The following is a 21927-nucleotide window of genomic DNA, read 5'->3' as shown; positions in this document are numbered from 1 at the left end:
GCAAAATGGAAACATCAGATTGATAAAATATTTAAATTGGTATAGTGTTTTCAAACTGTGGGCTGAGACCTATTAGTGAGTCATGAAATCCATTTTTTTTGTGGGTGGCAACCAGCATTTTTTTTTTTTTAAAGATTTTATTTATTTATTTGACAGAGAGAGACACAGCGAGAGAGGGAACACAAGCAGGGGGAGGGGGAGAGGGAGAAGCAGGCTCCCCGCAGAGCAGGGAGCCCGATGCGGGACTCGATCCCAGGACCCTGGGATCATGACCTGAGCCGAAGGCAGTCGCTCAACCAACTGAGCCACCCGGGCGCCCCCAGCATTTTTTTTTTTTAAAGACGCCTCCATGCCCAACATGGGCCTTTAATTCACGACCCGAGACTGAGAGGCATTGTGCTCTGCCGACTGAGCCAGCCAGGTGGCCTGCAACCAGCATTTTTACAGAAGAAACTAGGACAGAATTTCAGAATGTATCTCATGCGGTAAGGCTAAGTACTGTTTCGTACCCTCTTTGGGTCAGTTGTGTCCATGCATGGATGTACCCAGGTGATGTAAAATGTATCTCTTACTGTGGGTTGGGGTCTAAAAAGATCGAGAAGCACTGAAATAGATGAGGGTTTATTCACTTTCCAAGAGCATTTCTTTCTGTAATTCCTTCAGAAAACTTGTAAGTTATAATTTCTCTTACCCCATATTCCATTTACACATCACTTTTCAGGAACCTCTCTTGAGTCATAAACCCGGTGCTGGCAGGTAGAGCAAGAAAACAAAAGCACTGCCGAGTGCACCTGGGGCACGTTGTCACTTGGGGAGTCACAGGCAGACGTCTGTGCACTGAAAATGACATATAGTTCAAGATCCAGCACCCTGTATGGGTGGGAGGCAGGAAATAAAACCTGTTAGATGTGCATGTCGGTGAGGCTAGGTGTCAAAACGGTTTCTTCTGGTAATGGTTACTGGGGAAGAAAAAAAAGTCAGCTGACTCAGCCCCAGTACTTGGAGAACATCTAGAAGTAGAAATCAAATAGTGAAATGTCTAGGGCGCCTGGGAGGTTCAGTTGGTTAAGCGTCTGCCTTTGGCTCAGGTCATGATCTCAGGGTCCTGGGATGGAGCCCTGCGGGCAGGTTCCCTGCTCAGCGGGGAGCCTGCTTCTCCCTCTGTCCTCCCCCCTCCATGTTCTCTCTCTCTCTCCCTCTCAAATAAATAAATAAAATCTTAAAAAAAATAATCAAATAGTAAAATGCCTAGATGGTTATGGAAGTTAAGGAGAGAGAGAGATTCCGTCTCCCCCATTCTGACTTTCTCCACCAGACCCTTTCTGCCAACATGACTATGAGCGCAGAGAGAGTGGTGTGGGCTTCTTGGCCTGGGTGGTAGTGACGCAGGTTATATACTTATTTTATTTTATTTATTTATTTTTTTAAAGATTTTATTTATTTATTTGAGAGAGAGTGAGCTAGAGAGAGAGAGCACAAACCAGGGGAGGGCAGAGGGAGAGGGAGGAGCAGACTCCCCACTGAGCAAGGAGTCCCCCACTGAGCAAGGAGACCCTGGGATCATGACCTGAGCTGAAGGCAGACACTTAACTGACTGAGCCACCCAGGCGCCCTATACTTATTTTATTCCTCTCCACACATGCATACATAGACATATGTACATGCACACACATATGTTTCACAATATGTACACTTTACCATTTTAGCTTTTTTTTTTTTTTTTGAGAGAGAGAGAGAGAGAGAGAGAGAGAGTGAGAGCCGGGGTGGGGAGGGGTAGAGGGAAAGGGAGAGAATCTTAAGCAGACTCTGTGCTGAGTGTGGGACCCAACAAAGGGCTTGATCTCACGACCCTGAGATCACGACCTGAGCTGAAATCAAGAGTTGGATGCTTAACCGACTGAGCCACCCAGGTGCCTCCATTTTAGCCATTTTTAAGGATTCTGTTCGTGCTCGCTTCGGCAGCACATATAATAAGGATTCTGTTCAATGGCATTAAACATATTCACATTGTTGTGCAACCATCACTACTATCCATCTCCAGAACTTTTGCATCATCCCCAACTGAAACTCTACCCATTAAACAATAACTCCCATTTCTACTAACCATGATCCTACTTTCTCTCCCTATGATTTTGATTACTCTAGGTACTTCATGTAAATGGAATCATACAATATCTGTCCTTTTGTGACTGGCTTATTTCATTTAGCATAATGCTCTCCAGGTTCATCTATGTTGTAGCGTGTGTCAGAATTTCATTCCTTTTAAAGGCTGAATAATATTCCATATACGCACGTGTAGGGATTTTATTAAGTAATCTCTACACCCAACATGGGGCTCGAATTCACCACCCCAAGATCAAGAGTTGCATACTTCACCAACCGAGCCAGCCAGGAACCCCTCCACATTTTTTAAAAGAAAAGTGAACCACTTGGCTGATTTGGTTTTGCTCACCCTGACATCACATGGCAAATACAAATTGAAAATAAGAGGCTTAATTCTCCCTTAGAAATAGCAAAGGGAAGGGAGGGGCGCCTGGGTGGCTCAGTTGTTATGCGTCTGCCTTCGGCTCAGGTCATGATCCCAGGGTCCTGGGATCGAGCCCCACATCGGTCTCCCTGCTTCCGCGGGAAGCCTGCTTCTCCTTTCCCACTCGCCCTGCTTGTGTTCCCTCTCTCACTGTGTCTCTCTCTGTCAAATAAATAAGTCTTTAAAAAAAAAAAAAAAAGAAAGAAGGGAAGAGAGAAACTAAAGAAGAACCCCCACCTCCACCCTGCCCTTTTCTTTCTTTTTCTTTCAAAATTTCTTTCTTTGTCCCTTTCAAATAGATGAATAGCTTCGTAATGGCTAAATAATCTCTTGCCAGTCTCCTATCAGGAACCTTTCCAGGACCCGGGAGCCAGCTTTTGAAATAAACATCCGGGGAGTGCTCCAGGCCCCTAGTTCCCAAGCCTAACATCTGTGGGCGCCTTGCTCCAACTTGCAACACTATCTCTTGTCCTAAAGATATGAGAAGTTTGTTTCTCCTCTGAATAAGCCAACATAGGCAGTCTCCCCAATTACCATGATAAAGTTAGGACCAACTATATGTAACAAAATGTCCTGTCAAGTCTTCTCGTTTGAGGGACTGGTGATTGTTTATCCTGAGAACATGCATGTAAGGGGTTGTATATGCTTGGCTGTATATGCGGGAGATTCCTTTCTGTCTTTTTGCAATCTGTTAGTTCATTGTTCATAATGAGCATCACATTCTGGTTTAATGCTTATCCAGTAGTAAATCTGTTTTCTTTTTAAATATTTTATTTATTTGACAGAGACACAGCCAGAGAGGGAACACAAGCAGGGGGAGCGGGAGAGGGAGAAGCAGCCTTCCCACAGAGCAGGGAGCCCATGCGGGGCTCGATCCCAGGACCCTGGGACCATGACCTGAGCGGAAGGCAGACGCTTAATGACTGAGCCACCCAGGCGCCCAATAAATCTGTTTTCTTTCTCTGCTCTCTTCGTGGAGAGGTTTTCTGGGTTAGGAGATTTCTTTGTAAAGTTGTATTTCCCCAACAGTTGAAAGAGAGCCCAGGAGGGCAGCAGATTTTACTTGCAAGTCCTGTGTCCTAAGGCCTTTAACTTTTTCGAGAGGCTGTCAGGATCTTAACATTCATCTGTTTGACTGGGTGGGGGGGGGGGGTGGAGCGCAGAACGGTGAATGATAGCGGCAGATTACTGGCCGCCTGCAGGGACCACTGCATTTAATTAATTTAAACAAAAATCTAAGTCTTATGCCCTTATGGCTGGCTACTCAGTAGCAAACTTAGTAGCGTTTTACTTTTAATAAAAAGAAAGAGCCGAGTAAAGCTTTTCTGAAAAAAGATGACCTAGATAGCACTTCTCCCCAGATTATATCTTACCTCTCTCTCACTGCCTTTTTCCAGTTTACATTCCTGGCCATCGTCCCCTCCCCCAGCCCAGCAGCCAGGTTCACCGAGACCTCCATCCTCCTTCTCCCTCCGCCTTCCCCGCCACCCTGGCGGCCTGCCGGTGCAGCCGCGGTCGGACTACAACTCCCAGCATGCCTCGGGGAAGGGCGGGTCACGTGAGCGTCCGGAAACCCTGGCCGCCGAGCCGCGGGTGAGGTGGCGGCACGGGCGAGGGGCTGCGGGCAGCGGAGCGGAGCGAGCGGGGCGGTGGGCCGCAGCACGGCCACGACGGCGGGTCTCGGGTGCGCTAGCCGCGGCGCGTGGGGTCCGACCGAGAAGGGGCCGGAGCCCGGTTTGGGGTGAGGTGTGGGGGCGCCGCCCGCGAGGGCGGTCCGCGGGGGCTTCCACGGGACGGGAGGGCGACGACGCGGAGATGCGGCGGGTGGCGGCCGGTGGGTGTGGCGCCGTGGGCTGGAGGGAGCGGCCGGCGCTCCCCTCCGCCCCGGGTCCGGCTCCTCGGTGCCCAGTGTGCGGAGCCGTGCGGGGCCGGCGAGGACCGCAGCGGCAGGAGAGCGGGAGGATCGCGGAGGGCCCTGGGGAAGAGTCGGGGCCGGGCCGCGCCACGAGGGCTCTTGTCCAGGAGCGGGGCTGTCGTTCAGACCCGGTGAGGGGGCGCTTTTCAGGGAGGGTGGGAAGGAAGGCTTTTGGAAAAGGTGATGCACTGAGGCCGGAGGGGTTAGAGGGGTCTTAATGGAATAACTGAGTTTTGTGTTCTGGCAACTACTGTGGCCTCAGTCAAGGAATTTAGTCAGATTACTTATTCGTCATTCCCTCGGTATTCTTATTTGCAGAATGTGGTCTGTTTATTCTCACTTTTGGCAGGGCATAATGGGAATGTGTCCGCAGGGTTTGTGGTGTTTCCTGAAATGTAAGATTGTAGGTGATCTCATAGTAACTTATTACTGAATGTTTATAGGGAGAAGAGTATGTCTCATAGTAACTTATTACTGAATGTTTATAGGGAGAAGAGTATGTTTCGTCCTGGGTGAACGAAATCTGAATCTTGATTGCCACCTTTCTTCAGTGTCTTGGTGCTGAATTCTTTGCCATTTGTTGGATGCTTACTGTGTGCCAGGCTCTATACTAGGAACTTTCTATAATTATCTCAAAATTAATTCTTAAATAAGGGAATTGAGGCTCAGAGACTTTAAGTGGAGGGTCTGTGGTTACAACTCTAACTTTAATGCCTCTTTGGGCCACACCTGGCTTCACCTAGCATCGTTCTTCCGTTAACCTTTTTTTTTTTTTAAAAGATTTTATTGATTTATCTGAGAGAGCACGCGCAAGAGCATGAGCAGGGGGGAGGTGCAGAGGGATGGGGAGAAGCAGACACCCTGCTGAGCAGGGGGCCACATGCAGGGCTCCATCCCAGGACCCTGGGATCATGACCTGAGCTGAAGGCAGATGCTTAACCCACTGAGCCACCCAGATTTTTTTTTTTTTTAAGTACAATCTATCCCCCAGTGTGGGGCTTAAACCCAGACCCCAAGATCAAGGGTTGCATGCTCCACCTACTGAACCAGCCAAGTGCCCCAAGAGGGAAAGATTTGTATCTTGAAACCTCCTTGTCTTTGGAATATGTTTAAAATAGGTAGGAAGAATGTAGTTTTAGGAACCCTGGAATAAGACAGGATAATTTTACAGGTAAGTGCTAAGTACTTTACATCTCTGGTAATGCAACAATTTAAGAAGAGAGAAAAATTACAGAAGACTTCAGTTTTGAGTAGAAGGGTTCAGGTAGTACAAGTAAACGGCATCAAATGAGATAATGTGGGATGAAAAGGATATTTGCCTAAGTGTCAAGCATTGAGGTGCTAAATTACAACATACACAATACTGTCAAAATAGCTCAACTCAACTATGCATTTAATACTCTTCCAGCTGCCTTTTTATATTTCAGTACACATAATCTTTTTACTTTGCAAATGTAAAAACTGAAGTCTGACAAGTGAAGTCATTGCCCATTTAATGTCCTACTCCTTGAGTAACACTATTACTAGTAAGGTGTGGGTGTTTTGTTTTGTTTTGTTTTGTTTTCCGTTCTGAATTTATACCTCTAAGCCTCCGGTGAGATATTTCTAATTACTATGTTTTACTCGACTTGGGATATTTTAACCTTTTTCTTATACAGTATAGTATAGAGACTAGGGTCAGGTCTGGGTTTGAATGCTTGCTTCATCTGTAAAGATATATTGCTTTGTAAAATCTGTTTTCTCATCTCTAAGATGTGAGAACCTAAATGCAGTAGTTCAGGGCAAGTACCTAGCACAGTGCCTGGCACTTTGAAAGTATACGGTGTTGGGGCGCCTGTGTGGCTCAGTCGTTGGGCGTCTGCCTTCAGCTCGGGTCATGATCCCGGGGTCCTGGGATCGAGCCCCACATCGGGCTCCCTGCTCCGTGGGAGGCCTGCTTCTCCTTCTCCCACTCCCCCTGCTTGTGTTCCCTCTCTCACTGTGTCTCTCTCTCTCAAATAAATAAATAAAATCTTTAAAAGAAAAAGAAAGAAAGTGTACGGTGTTGGTTATGGCAAAAGAACTAATTCATTCACAAAATCTTTATTGATGGTTCTGAATGCTCTGCTAGGTGCTGGAGATAATAGCCATGGACTTAAGACAGATGAGGCCACTGCTCTTGGGGAGCTTACAGATGACAGTCCACATGTAAACAGTTAAACCAGAGTAATTCGATTGGGAGCAATGCTATGAAGGGAAGAAACAGAGACAGAGATGAAAGAAGTCACTGAGTGCCCCAAGCATTGTAGATAGGGCCGTTAGGGCACACACTGAGGGAGATGACTTGAGGATGAGCCAAGAAAAGGAAAGAGCAAGCCATTTGCAAAGAACCAGGAGAGAAGCATTTCAGGCAGTGGAACAGCAAATGCAAAGGCCAAAAGCAAGAAAGGGCTCAGGGAGAAGAAAAGAATTAGGTGTGGGGTGGTTGCCGTGAGCGAGAGAGTGGTACTGGCGAGGGTGGGGAGGAAGGTGGGCAAAGAGGAGGAAGGAAACGGGCTAGCTTCTCACTGTGTCATAGTATGGCTGGCTCCATCCTGCCAAAGGCTTGGGAACTGCACAGATGTCTGGTAGGAGATTGGAATGGGGTAACTCTCTAGGTGTGGGTAAGGACAGATCTCTAACTTCTGATAAGTGAAGGAAAGAAAGTGGCGCCTGGGTGGCTCAGTTGGTTAAGCGTCTGCCTTTGGCTTGGGTCATGATCCCAGGGTCCTGGGATCCAGCCCTGTTTTGGGCTCCCTGCTCAGTGGGGAGTCTGCTCTCTCTCCCGCTCCCCCTACTTGTGCTTTCTCTCTCTCTCTGTCAAATAAATAAATAAAATCTTTGAAAGAAAAAGGTGCAGAATAGTGCGTGTGATAGGCTCTTTTGTGGATGTATATGAGGGGCTCTACCTGGAGTGTATGCACAGGCATAGATTCTGTGAGGATTTAGGAACACAGGGTGATGAGATCACAGGGAGACATCACTGTTTGTACCCTTTGATGTCTTTTGATTTTTCTGCCTTAGGCATGTATAACCTATTGAAAATCAATAAAACAATTAAAAAAAACCCCCAATCTCTCAAAAAGCATTGCCTCAGGCAGTCCCCTTCTTCAGTCCTAGCCTCCTTTTGCCAACCACAGCTGTCAACTCCGTGGCTCTCCCCCACCTTAACCTTCCTATTTTACTATGGAGGACTGGGGTATTCAGGCTTTGAAGGCCATGGCAGAGTTTCTTTTTTCTTTTTTTTTTTTTAAGATTTTATTTATTTGAGGGAGTGAGAGAGAGAGAGAGCACAAGAAGGGGGAGAAGGAGAAGCAGACTCCCTGCTGAGCAGGAAGCCCGATGTGGGACTCGATCCCGGGACTCCAGGATCATGACCTGAGCCGAAGGCAGTCGCTTAACCAACTGAGCCACCCAGGCGCCCTCAAATAAATAAAATCTTTTTTTTTTTTTTAAGATTTTATTTATTTATTCGACACAGAGAGAGAGACAGCGAGAGAGGGAACACAAGCAGGGGGAGTGGGAGAGGGAGAAGCAGGCTTCCCGCGGAGGAAGGAGCCTGATGTGGGATTCGATCCCAGGACCCTGGGATCATGACCTGAGCTGAAGGTAGTCGCTTAACCGACTGAGCCACCCAGGCCCCCATAAATAAAATCTTAAAAAAAAATAATAATAAGGTCTATTTCTGGCTGATGTGTGGAGAATGAGTTCGGGGCAGGGTAGATGTAGAAATAGTGAAAGCCTGCAGAAGGCTGTTGGGGTAGGCTTGGTGGAGATATGGGTGGTTAATCTTTGTGGTGGCAGTGGGGATGGAGAGAGGTGGATAGATTTGGGATGTATTTTGGGAGCTCATTAGAAGTGGGATGGATGTGGAAGCTGAGAGAGAAAAGGAAAAGTGAAGGGTAAGTCCTGGTTACCTTGGGCAACTTGGTGGAATGGTGGTATCATTTATGAGGTGGGGAATATTGGGGGAGGAATAGGTCTGGAGGGAGGAAACGAAGAATCTTGCTTCGGATCCATGGCGGCATATCAAGTGGACGGTTGGCTGTACTGTTGGGAGCTCTGGAGGGTCCACATTAGAGCCCTAGTTCTGGGGGGTCATTGGCAGAAAGCCATCGTACCAGGTGAAGGAGAGAGAAGGATGCCGGGACTTTAAAGAGTGAAGTGTGAAGTTGTTGTCTTAGAGGTTGAGGAAGCAAAATAATTAGGAAAGTGTAGGCATGCTGGGCAGTGTTGCATGTTCTTTGAGGTTTGTGGTTTTGAATCTAAAAAGTGAAATCGGCCTGCTTATGTGATTTTTCTCAGGCAAAACTCAACTCCTTGGGTGCAGGGAAGGACAGAGGCAAGCAAAAAAAAAAAAAAAGGGCCCCCAAGGGAGTTGGTTAGATTCTAAGTAAAGAAGGAAATGAGGACAAGAGGAGGGTAATGCATAATGGGAAAGTGGTGAGGTGACCAAATTGGGAGCCTTGCTGAGGCAAGATGACCGTTGAGTGGGAAGTGGGAGAGGGAAAGAATGTAGGGTGTTTGCAGTCTAGGTTGGGGAGGTCTTGTAGGTACTGGACCGGGTTTTGCCCACAGAGTGGGTTTTCGATGTGGGGCAGAGGAAAAGATGGGTGGTGGAGAGGACAGGGGAGGGAGAGTTGAGCCACCTGGCTGTTGCGCTGGGACGGAAGCGGTGGCGGAAGGAAAGTGAGGCAAGGGGCTGTCTGCAGTGAGAGCGGAGTGCTGGGAGGTCAGGAGGTGACAAGACAGTGGGGCAGCGGGCAGTAGAGGTCGCCCCCCCGCCGACGCCAGCCTGAGTTCAGAGAAGCTGGGGTCTTGTGAGGAGGAAGAGTGACCGTGAGAAGAAAGACAGCTTCTCCTTGAGAGACCTCAGAGGGGGCAGGTCATCTGGGGGAAGGCAGGAGTCTGAGGCAAAGAACTCTCAGAGGAGGGTGACCATGTGGAGAAGTTCATTCACTGCATATCTAGATTTCCAGAGAGCAAGATAAGAAGGTTGTGGGGTGAAGATTGGGTCAGGTGACATGGACATGGGGGGCGAGATGCTTTATGCGTGCCATCTCCTTTCCTGCCAGCCTTCCACCCCGTCTACTTTCTAGTCAGTGTCTCCCACGGTGTTCCTAATACACAACAACCTGAAATCTTACTGATGTGGGATTGGAATGGTCTCTGAATATCTATAGAAAGTGGCAGTTTTGGTATGCTTTATATTCCAAGGCATTGTTTTATAAAGGAGAGATTGTCTTCTTTTTTTTTTTTTTTTAAAGATTTTATTTATTTATTTGACAGAGAGAGATGCAGCGAGAGAGGGAACACAAGCAGGGGGAGTGGGAGAGGGAGAAGCAGGCTTCCTGCTGAGCCAGGAGCCCGATGTGGGACTCGATCCCAGGACCCTGGGATCATGATCTGAGCCGAAGGCAGATGCTTAATGACTGAGCCACCCAGGCGCCCCAAGGGGAGATTGTCTTCTATCTGGACATGTTACATGTGAAGCCATCTTTTATGTAACATTGATCACGCAATGTGGAGTGTTCCATCCTGGAAAATACCTTGTATGGGAGATCTTCTAGGACTCAAAAAAGCTTCATTATGAATCAGATGAGTTAATGATTATCAGCTTGTTTTGAAAAGTAGAACATGGCTCAGTGGTTTGGATCCTCTTTGATGGGGAGAATCTTATTTTTATTTTTTTATTTATTTAAAAAATATTTTATTTATTTATTTGACAGAGAGATACATAGCAAGAGAGGGAACACAAGCAGGGGCAGTGGGAGAGGGAGAAACAGGCTCCCCGCTGAGCAGGGAGCCCTATGTGGGACTCGATCCCAGGACCCTGGCATCATGACCTGAGCCGAAGGCAGACGCTTAATGACTGAGCCACCCTGGTGCCCCAAGGATCTTATTTTTAATAAGTTTTGTTTTTAAAAGCTAATTCGTGTTCTCATATGATAGTTGTATATTCAGTATCCATTAACTGAGAAAATACTAGATGGTAAGCTACTATGAATTTAGAAATACTTAAATCAATTTTGGTTTTACTAATTTTAACAGCATTTACATACACTTGAAAAATGTTAGGTTTGTTCTGTCTGTATTTAGAGCAGGAAAGAAAATGGTCTTCAGAAAGTAGGATGTGCTTGGTGGATTCAGACTTGGCAGAAACTCTCAGCACTTCCCCAGGGTCGCAGAGCTCACAGATGATTAGAAATTACTTCTGTGATGTAGGGAATATAAGTGCAAGGTATTATTATTATTATTGTTAATTACTGTAATTACTTAAGACCAGATGCTATAATAGTATTCATTTTAAATGGCATTCTGCCAACAGCAGGTGAATATTTAAAACCATTTTCCCGGTGTACTTACTAAGCCCTTTCTCTGCTATCACTGTAGCTAAGGAAAAAGTGGTTTATTTAGAAATGAAATCCAGATGGTCTCAAACAGCTCGGTAGTCATGTAAAGTTATTAATGTAACTGTACAGCCTTGAAATACACACCATTATTGTCAAAGCAATGTAATCCCAATCTGGTAGAGCGTACATTTTTGGAATTATTATTTTACCTGATAACTTATTGAACTTCATAAATCATATCCTTTTCTGAAGTACTCAGTACTCTGTTTCGAGGTGTGAATGTGTTCAATTCATAGAGTTACAATTTACATAAAACTCGGAGTTGTTCCACTGGGGTCTCATGTTTAATTTAGGGGATGGAGGTAAATTTAGCAGTGACACTAATAGCTCTCTGGTTTGTAACTTTCTGGAATTACAAAGTTTATTTGTTACATCTTGTAAGTGGAATTTTTTAAAATCCTACTTGGCTCATTATTCTGTGAACATTTTTCAGGCAGAAAGATGAAATGAAATTAGCTACATTCTACCAATGTGGGATTGATTAATCTTGGGCAGGTCAGTGGCTAAAAAATTATCTTAATACCTTACATACATTGTTTATTTTAGTCTCCTAACTCTCAGAACAGATAGGCCATTTTATAGATGACCATCTGTGATTCATAAAGATTGGCTTGTCCAGGGGCACCTGGGTGGCTCAGATGGTTGAGCATCTGCCTTCAGCTCAGGTCATGATCTCAGGGTCCTGGGATCGGGCCCTGCATTGGGCCCCCTGCTCAGTGGGGAGCCTGTTTCTCCCTCTCCCTCTGCCGCTCCCCCTGCTTGTGCTCTCTCTCTCTTTCAAATAAAAAAAATATTAAAAAAAAAAAAAAGATTGGCTTGTCCAAGGGCTTATAGCCAGTAAGTGAAACAGCTGTAATGTTTATATAATTTTAACCACCTCAACTTTGTACCTTTTATACAAAAGTTTCAGGAATGGCCTCATGGCAGCTGGTAAGGTTTGGCTACATCCACCAAGCTGTGGCTAGTGGAAACATGAATGTAACAGCAGTTACAAGGAGCACAGCCTTGAAAGCAAAGCCCTGTGACTTGTCAATTTCAGTACTGGGAGTTCTCGAGTTTGTCTATACCTGGACTACTGTAGTATGTAGCATACGGGTCGTTTTGTTAATTTAATTTATTTTTTTCCTAATATGCAGGTAAATTATAGGACTTTTCCAATGCTGTGGATGTTTTCCCTTCTGATTGTAGAAGTAATATATACCTTTATTGTAAAATTTTTAGGAAACGATATAGAAAATTAAAGTTACCCATAATGCTTCTGCCAGAGAGAACTAGTGCATTCCTTATTTATTTGTAAATATTATGTAAACATAGAGTTGAGTTGATTATAAGTCATATCTTTTTTTTTTTTTTGTAAGTAATCTACGCCCAACGTGGGTCTTGAACTCATGACCCCAACATCAAGAATCCCGTGCTCTCCTGACTGAGCCAGCCAGGTGCCCCATTTTTTACTGTTTTTACGTGACATTTTCTCATGTCATTAAAAAGCTTTAATTCATCATGTCACATGATTATAAAATATTCAGCCATATGGCTCTACCATAATTCATTTAATCATTCCCCCTTTAATTGCGCGTTTAGGTGGTTTCTGCAGACGAATAACTGGAGGCATTATGTTTAGATGCTTACTTTGTCAGAGCATGGTGCAGAGTTCAGAGAGGACCAAGGAGCAGTGAAGGGAAGTAGTGGAAACAGACAGATGGGAGTGGCCCTGCCTCTTTCCCCATTTCCTTATGACTGACACAAAGTTCATTTTTTTTTTTTTTGTAGTTTTTAATTTTATTATGTTATGTTAGTCACCATACAATACATCATTAGTTTTTGATGTAGTGATCCATGATCCATTGTTTTCGTATAACACCCAGTGCTCCATGCAGTACGTGTCCTCCTTAATACCCATCACCGGGCTAACCAATCCCCCCTCCCCCCTCTCCTCTAAAACCCTGTTTGTTTCTCAGAGTCCATAATCTCTCACGGTTCATCTCTCCCTCCAATTCCCCCCCCCCATTTTTCCCTTCCTTCTCCTAATGTCCTCCATGTTATTCCTTATGGTCCACAAATAAGTGAAACCATATGATAATTGACTTTCTCTGCTTGACTTATTTCACTTAGCATAATCTCCTCCAGTCCCATCCATGTTGATGTAAAAGTTGGGTATTCATCTTTTCTGATGGCTGAGTAATATTCCATTGTATAAATGGACCACATCTTCTTTTCCATTCATCTGTTGAAGGGCATCTCGGCTCTTTCCACAGTTTGGCTATTGCGGACATTGCTGCTATGAACATTGGGGTGCATATGGCCCTTCTTTTCACTACATCTGTGTCTTTGGGGTAAATACCCAGGAGTGCAACTGCTGGGTCATAGGGTAGCTCTATTTTTAAATTTTTGAGGAACCTCCACACTGTTTTCCCAAGTGGCTGTACCAACTTGCATTCCCACCAACAGTGTAAGAGGGTTCCCCTTTCTCCACAACCTCTCCAACATTTGTTGTTTCTTTCCCTGTCCATTTTTGCCATTCTAACTTGTTTAAGGTGGTATCTCAGTGTGGTTTTGATTTGGATTTCCCTGATGGCTAATGATGATGAACATTACAAAGTTCATTTTTTTAATATAAAAAAGCTCCTTTGACACATTATGAAAACTGCCTTTGTTTATAGACCTGAATGCATCTTGTATTTCTTTAGGAGTAGATCCCTGGAAATTGAATTTTTGTGTCAAAGATGAACATGGTCGATTATCTTCCTCTAATACTGTGTTTCACCGCCCTCGGCAGCATATGAGAGTTCAGGAGTCATTAGACCTTGAACTACATTGGGCACATCTTTTTTAACTATGCAAACGTTTTCTTGCCTTACTTAGCATTTCTTGTGTTACTGGTAAGATTGGAGCTTTTGATAAGCTTAATAGCCATTTCATTTTTTCTGAATTTCCTGTTCATTTCCTTTCCTCATTTTTCTGTCAGAATTAGTGTTTTCTTTTCTTTTTTTAAAGATTTTATTTATTTATTTGACAGAGAGAGACACAGTGAGAGAGGGAACACAAGCAGGGGGAGTGGGAGAGGGAGAAGCAGGCTCCCCGCGGAGCAGGGAGATTGATGTGGGGTTCGATCCCAGGAGCCTGGGATCATGACCCGAGCCGAAGGCAGACGCCCAACGACTGAGCCACCCAGGCGCCCTTTTCTTTTCTTTTCTTTTCTTTTTTTTAAGATTTTATTTTATTGAACCTGGGTGGTTCAGTCAGATCAAGCCCCGCATCAATCTCCCTGCTCAGCGGAGAGTCTGCTTATTCCTCTCCCTCTGCCCCCCACCCCGCTTATGCTCTCTCTCTCTCACTCACTCTCTCTGTCTCAAATAAATAAATAAAATCTTAAAAAGGAAAAGATTTTATTTTTAAGTAGTCTCTACACCCAGCATGGGGCTGGACCTCACAACCCCGAAATCAAGAGTCATATGTTCTTCTGACTGAACCAGCCAGGCACCCCTGAATTAGTGATTTTCTTATCAGTTTGTATGAGAGTTCTTTTTTTTTAATTATTTTTTTTGATGTAGTGTTCCATGATTCATTGCATATAACACCCAGTGCTCCATTCAATACATGCCCTCTTTATTTTTTTTATTTTTATTTTTTAAAGATTTTATTTGTTTATTTGACAGAGAGATACAGCGAGCAAGAGAGAACAGGTGGGAAAGGGAGAAGCAGGCTTCCCACCAAGCAGAGAGCCTGATGCGGGGCTCGATCCCAGCACGCTGGGATCACGACCTGAGCCAAAGGCAGATGCTTAACGACTGAGCCACCCAGGCGCCCCAATACGTGCCCTCTTTAATACCCATCACCAAGCTAACCCATCCCCCCACCCCCCTCCCCTCTAGAACCCTCCGTTTGTTTCTCAGAGTCCACAGTCTTTCATGGTTCAATTAGAATTCTTTCTATTAGGATGTAATCTTTTGTCAAGAATTTTTCCTTTGGGGCGCCTGGGTGGCTCAGACGGTTAAGCGTCTGCCTTTGGCTCAGGTCATGATCCCGGCATCCTGGGATTGAGCCCCACATCCGGACCCTGCCTCAGCAGGGAGCCTGCTTCTCCCTCTGCCTCTGCCTCTCCCCCTGCTCGTGCTCTCTTTCTCTCTCTCTCCCTCTCTCTCTGTCTCAATGAATAAATAAAAATCATAAAAAAAATTATTTTTCTTTTTAGGGACTTGTTATAAACACAATTATCTGGTGTCAGTTTTCTGGTGTCAGCTAGCCCATGTGATTTTTTTCAAGGTCTGATAATATACTGACTATTATAAGTCTACACAATTCAGTTTTTGGATAGACTGCCTATTTTAAGTAATGTTGATAATGCATTTTGCCTTTCCAGAAAGAAGAAATGATGTAAATGATTCACTATCCAAACTTTAAGGTCAGAAGTGAGGAGGAAGGTCAGGAAGACTATGGCCTGGCCAAATATTTTTCGAAGAGGAACTCTGTTCTCCCGGTTCAGCCATCATCATGTTGTTGTGTTCCTGCTCACCTTCTTCAGGTATGTTCGTTGCTCAAACTGTGCCCTTGGGTTTTTTGGTTTTGTTTGTTTGAGGGAGCTAGTTAGTGGCACAGCAAGTGTTTAGTGTGGTGATTAGCCTGGGCTTATGAAATAGGCTGGTTATTCTTTCTGCTGTGCTTTCTGGTACCTCTAAGTAGTTTTCAAGGACCATTTTGCCCATGTTTGGCAATGTCTGGAGGCATTTTTGGTTGTCACCAAAAGGGTGCCACTTGCAGTGGGTAGAGACCACGGTTGCTCCTGTAGATCCTACAACGCACAGGCTAACCTTCCACAATAGAGAATTTGGGGGGCCCAAAATGTCACTAGTGCCATGGTTGAGAAACCCTGGTTTAATATACGATTAAAACCAGGAGCTTCAGAACAAAGGGTGCGAATATTCAGGGAGTGCCCTGTGCATCCTTGAGCAGTAAAGATGGTATGAGACAATTGTGAGGAGCTCTAGAAACTCCTGTGAGATCCCGAGTGTTAGCATGACTGAAGGATCATCCATATTTATGATTCTGTGGCCCTCAGTGGCTCTCTTTGGTGGTCCATAGATGCCATAAATCAGGCTGTTTGGTTTTAGGAGCCATGTTACTTATAACCCTGAGACTCAGCTATTTTGATTATTTCTTCTGGGCAGATTTTGTTTGTTATTAATCTTTATTGAAGTCACCACAAATGATGTGATTTATTTGTTTGTTTGTTTTAAGGCAGAAAGTAGGAAGTGGCTCTCTGTGTTAAGAGTTGATAGGTAATTTTGGATGTGTTAGGGATATCCATTTTTGAGGGGTGAGAGGAGACACCAGTGGGAGGAAAAGACAGGACTCCAGAGAAAGCTACTTAATGGCTGATGCATCAAGGGGCCAACGGTTGTTAAAGACTTCAAATTCTTCACAGAACTGCCACCATGATTTAGAGTGGGTTGGGATCAGTCATGCATCTATCTTCTAGGTGGAGGGGTAAGTTATGAGTGAACACAGGGGCTCGTAATGAAGAAGAGTAATTAATTTTTTCTTTTGCTTGGCAGAGACTGTTCAATTGATAGTTCTCATAAAGCAGTACTTTTCCTTTTTTTTTTTTAAGAGAAGAATTCTAAAATTGAATAAAACAAATGGGACTATATCCGAGATTTTATCAAATGCCGTTTTTTTTTTTTTTTTTTAAAGACTTTTTTTTTTTTAATTTATTTATTTGAGACAGAGAGAATGAGAGAGAGAGAGAGCACATGAGAGGGGGGAGGGTCATAGGGAGAAGCAGGCTCCCTGCCGAGCAGGGAGCCCGATGCGGGACTCGATCCAGGGACTCCAGGATCATGACCTGAGCCGAAGGCAGTCGCTTAACCAACTGAGCCACCCAGGCGCCCGTCGAATGCTGTTTTCTTTGCTATTCATTCAGTCGTTTTTCTTTTCTCTTTTGCAGTTATTCGTTGCTCCACGCATCAAGAAAAACTTTTAGCAATGTCAAAGTCAGTATCTCTAAGCAGTGGACCCCAAGTGCTTTCAACAAGTCAATTAGACTGCCTGTAGAGGTAAGCAGAGCAAATGTTGGGATGGGTTTAGGAAGGGAGCTGTGCCCACCCCTAAATTCCTCTCAAGTTCTTCTACTTTGTTTCGTTCATCTGCCTAGGACTCTGAAATGGCTGTTTCCTATGGCATAAAACCCAAACTGTTCTGCCCAGTTTCTTAGCTTGCCCTGACTCAGGCCTGTTTTATTTAGCCTTGCATCCAGCTTCCTTCTCAATGTTTTGAAGTGACACATTTCTGTTGAGGTGGTTTTTTAATTGAATTTCACAAGTACCTGTATTCATTTCTGCCTTTGAGATTTTGCTCATATTCTTTTGTATGCTCTTTTGCTTTCTTCCCACCCATCTAAATCTTGCTTTTTCCTTTGTGGCAAGATAAAATGCCACTTTTTCTTTTTTTTAAGTCATCTCTACACCCAACATGAGGCTCGAACTCACGACCCTGAGACCAAGAGGCTTGTGCTCTACTGACTGAGCCAGCCAGGCGCCCTGAAATTGCCACTTTTTCTCTCAACTTTCTTCCCACCTTCCACTGATTTTTTCCCCCTCTGAAAGGTGTACACCATGTGTTACATAGTTTAATGTCTCAGTATTTACATACTTTCTAATTGTTTCATTTGTTTGTATCTTGCTTAAGAGTCTAGAAGTCAGGGCGCCTGAATGGCTCAGTTGATCAAGCGACTGCCTTTGACTCAGGTCATGATCTGGAGTCCTGGGATCATGACCTGGGCCGAAGGCAGACGCTTAATGACTGAGCCACCCAGGCGCCCTAAGTGAATAAAATCTTAAAAAAAAAAAAGTCTAGAAGTCAGGGAGTATGTATCCACTTCCTTGAATTCATTATGGATCAGGTGAATCCCAGTTTGGAATGGAGATGCTATTCTTTACAATATCCTTAGTCAATACACAAGTCCCCTCCCCTCATTCTTTACCACATTCCTTGAGTTCTACTTATGTGGGATTATACATACATATTAATATTCTTGGCATGTCTTACTTCTTTTTTTTTTTCAAAAAGATTTTATTTATTCATTTGAGAGAGAGAGAGGACAAGCTAGGGGAGGGGCAGACGGGGCAGAGAGAGAGGGGAAGCAGACTCCCCACTGAGTGGGGAGCCCAACCGGAGCTTGATCCCAGGACCGCTGAGATCATGACCTGAGCCAGAGTCAGATGCTTAACCAACTGAGCCACCCAGGTGCCCCAGCATGTCTGATTTCTTAAAATATTTTTCCCCTATTTGGATCAATTAAAAGTTGATAGCGATCTGAAGGTTATAGGACTATCCCCTCAAAATGTGATTAAGTTACTCAGTCAATTGCTTATTGAGGGTCTGTCTTGCATAAACACTGTTTTAGACAGTGAGCATTACCCACCCCCAAAAAAACCTAGAGAAAGGTTTAAAAGGAAAAAAAGAGCCTGTCCTCACAGAACTGATGTTCTGTTGAAGATGCTCTTTTACGATTTTTCTTTCCCACCCCCCTTTATTTAAAGTTTATTTTTGGGTGCCTAGGTGGCTCAGTTCATGATCCCTGGGTCCTGGGATTGAGCCCTGCTTTGGGCTCCCTGCTCAGCAGGGAGTCTGTTTCTCCCTTCGCCCCTCCCCCCTGCTCAAGCTTGCTCTCTGGTGTGCGCACGCGCTCTCCCTCACAAAAATAAATAAATAAAAAATCTTAGGGCGCCTGGGTGGCTCAGTTGTTAAGCAACTGCCTTCGGCTCGGGTCATGGTCCCAGGGTCCTGGGATCGAGTCCCATATCAGGCTCTCTGCTCTGCGGGAAGCCTGCTTCTCCCTCTCCCACTCCCCCTGCTTGTGTTCCCTCTCTCGCTGTGTCTCTCTCTGTCAAATAAATAAATAAAAATCTTTAAAAAAAAAAAAAATCTTAAAAAAAAAAAAAGTTTTTTGTTTTTTTAGTAATCTCTACATCCAACAAGGGGCTCGAACTAATGACTCCCGAGATCAAGAGTTGCATGCTCTTCCAATTGAGCCAGCCAGGCAGCCCTCTTGTACAATTTTTCTTGAATTTAAGTTATCAGGAACTTTTAAAGAAAAGATGTTAAGAATAGAGGGCTAGATTTTTTTTTTATGTTATGTTAATCACCATACATTACATCATTAGTTTTTGTAGAGTTCCATGATTCACTGTTTGCGTATAACACCCAGTGATGTAGAGTTCCATGATTCACTGTTTGCGTATAACACCCAGTGCTCCATTCAATACATGCCCTCTTTAATACCCATCACCAGCCTAACGCATCCTCCCACCCCCTCCCCTCTAGAACCCTCAGTTTGTTTTTCAGAGTCCATCGTCTCTCATGGTTCATCTTCCCATCCGATTTCCCCCCCCCCATTCTTCCCTTCCTGCTATCTTCTTCTTCTTCTTTTTTTTTTAACATATAATGTATTATTTGCTTCAGAGGTACAGGTCTGTGATTCAACAGTCTTGCACACTTCACAGCGCTTACCATAGTACATACCATCCCCAATGTCTATCACCCAGCCACCCCATCCCTCCCACCCCCACCACTCCAGCAACCCTCAGTTTGTTTCCTGAGATTAAGAATTCCTCATATCAGTGAGGTCATATGATACATGTCTTTCTATGATTGACTTATTTCACTCAGCATAACACCCTCCAGTTCCATCCACGTCGTTGCAAATGGCAAGATTTCATTCCTTTTGATGGCTGCATAATATTCCATTGTATATATGCACCACATCTTCTTTATCCATTCATCTGTCGATGGACATCTTGGCTCTTTCCATAGTTTGGCTGTTGTGGACATTGCTGCTATAAACATCGGGGTGCACATACCCCTTCAGATCCCTACATTTGTATCTTTGGGGTAAATTGTTGGGTCGTATGGTAGCTCTATTTTCAACTTTTTGAGGAACCTCCATACTGTTTTCCAGAGTGGCTGCACCAGCTTGCATTCCCACCAACAGTGTAGGAGGGTTCCCCTTTCTCCACATCCCCACCAACATCTGTCGTTTCCTGACTTGTTAATTTTAACCATTCTGACTGGTGTGAGGTGGTATCTCATTGAGGTTTTGATTTGGATTTCTAGAGGGCTAGATTTCACACTCAGTCTTGACTAGTGTTGTGTGCACAGTGAGTATGTCTAAGTGATCAAGTGACTTATCACAAACCTTCAGAACAGGGTGGCCTTAGAGGGGTCGTGTGCTCTGACCTCTCAGCCAGAATGGAATCTTTCTTTGTCATTATTGAAAGATGCTCACTCACCTTCTGCTTTAATACTTTGAGGAAGTTCTTTCTTGTATTGAGGGAAAACTATTCTGCTGTTTAATTTCGATCTTGGGTTTTCTTCTGAGCCACGCATAGTAGTCGATTCCTGCTACATGACAGCCTGCTGAATATTCAAAGAAAACCTCGGCAGGCTGAGGTTTGGAGGAAGCCAGGTACAAGTTTCCAAGAGTGTTTTTTCGGTGGAGTGCACGGGATGGATGTAATTCTTCTAGCAACAAGTTGTGACAACATTGGTGGAATCTTGTCTACTGGGGAAGGTTATTAGAGACTCAGTGCCCAGGGTTTTTATTGGGATTGGTCATGTAGGCGCCCTGTGCCTGGCACATACAAAAATTCCAGACTCTCAGAAGGAAAGCAGGTTCAGCATAAACCACATTGTTTGTACAAACAGTTTAGGTACAGTGAACCACTCTTAGCAGAGAAGGATGGGAACCCTCCCAAAATCCTAGTTCCCAGATGCCAGCCAAGGGGCTCACTTCACAAGTAGGCCCTTTTGAGGAGAACAGTCTCAGGCCTGCCGTGTTTTTTTTTTTTTTTTTTTTAATTTTTAAAAATTTTATTATGTTAGTCACCATACATCACATCATTAGTTTTTGATGTAGTGTTCCACGATCCATTGTTTTCGTATAACACCCAGTGCTCCATGCAGTACGTGCCCTCCTTAATACCCATCACCTGGCTAACCAATCCCCCCTCCCCCCAGGCCTGCCGTGTTAACTCTTTCCTGCCAGTAACTATGTCACATTATTAGCTCTTATGGGACTTGCATTAACTTTTCTGCTTAGCTGTTTGTTTTTTTACTCTAATTGCTGCTAAAATAGGTTTCACCATTCTGGTTTTTCAGAACTATGGATTAAGTAGTTTGGATGGATTGGTTATATAGAAGTCAAGTTCAGACTGATCCTGGAGATGTTTGTACTTCCATCTCTGCCATCATGGACAGAAGTGCTGACCTTCTGTTCCTTTCTTTAGACCTTAAGGTCTGTTTTTTTTTCCTTTCTGAAGCCCACTGCTGGGAGTGGAGCTGCTGGGGCCATCTGTGCCTTTCACTCTTCCTGTGCTTCTGGGTCTGTAACTGTCAACCCTGGCCTCCCTTTGAGACCTCCTTTCTTGGCCAAAGTGGGAAGCGTTCTTAGAACCAGAAGTTTATGTGGAATTATTCTGAAAAGTATTTTGCTTATATATTGTTAAACATTTCTTAAGTGTCAGCATCATCAAAAATTACATATGATAGCTTTCATTGTTATGCATAGCTATCTTAGATGCTTTACAAAAAGAATTAAGCACACACAGTGTCTTTTCCTTGAGAATTTATAATGGATCCCTCTGATTTGCACAAACATTGAAAACAGCCAGTGAACATAACATAAGATCTATGTATAGAGATAATAAGGAGGTAATGGTTAAATTTGACAAGTCAGACAACTTGACTGAAAATTGTAAACAGAATTTTGTTCACTAAATTAAAAAGCCTTACCTCTCCAGACAGTACAGTCCTTCCATGAGAATAGTGTGGGGAGCCTCCACTGTCCAGGAGAGGGAAGCGGGATTCAGGGTGTCCTCAGCTTTCCGTCTCAAGCTCATCCACAGCCACTCTTCCCCTGAAGAACCTCACGTCAACTGATACCACTCACCGTAGGCAGAGAACAGACCCCTGAACGCAGGTCAGCATGAGCTCATCCTCTGCTCACCACTGCTGGAAGCTCTTGTCAGTAGGTCCCTACCCCATGCCTCATCCTCACT

General features: G+C 44.4%; 1 protein-coding gene across 5 annotated transcripts in view; it reads left to right on the top strand.

Annotated features, from left to right (window-relative positions):
* Positions 1-15193: 15193 nt before the first annotated feature.
* The window catches only part of SLC37A3 (solute carrier family 37 member 3), a 38607-nt gene continuing 31873 nt past the window's right edge, over positions 15194-21927 (top strand). For all 5 annotated transcript variants that reach the window (XM_044919949.1, XM_044919950.1, XM_044919951.1 and 2 more), the window contains exons 1-2: positions 15194-15395; positions 16818-16926. In XM_044919949.1, coding sequence (XP_044775884.1) covers positions 15307-15395; positions 16818-16926 — 198 coding nt within the window. In that variant the 5' untranslated portion in view covers positions 15194-15306. The remainder of the gene's footprint in view (positions 15396-16817; positions 16927-21927) is intronic.

The sequence above is a fragment of the Neomonachus schauinslandi genome, chromosome 12, assembly GCF_002201575.2.
Source record: "Neomonachus schauinslandi chromosome 12, ASM220157v2, whole genome shotgun sequence".
Taxonomy (NCBI): Eukaryota; Metazoa; Chordata; class Mammalia; order Carnivora; family Phocidae; genus Neomonachus; species Neomonachus schauinslandi.
The sequence above is the reverse complement of the archived record's forward strand: the minus strand, read 5'-3'. Positions and strand labels throughout refer to the sequence as shown.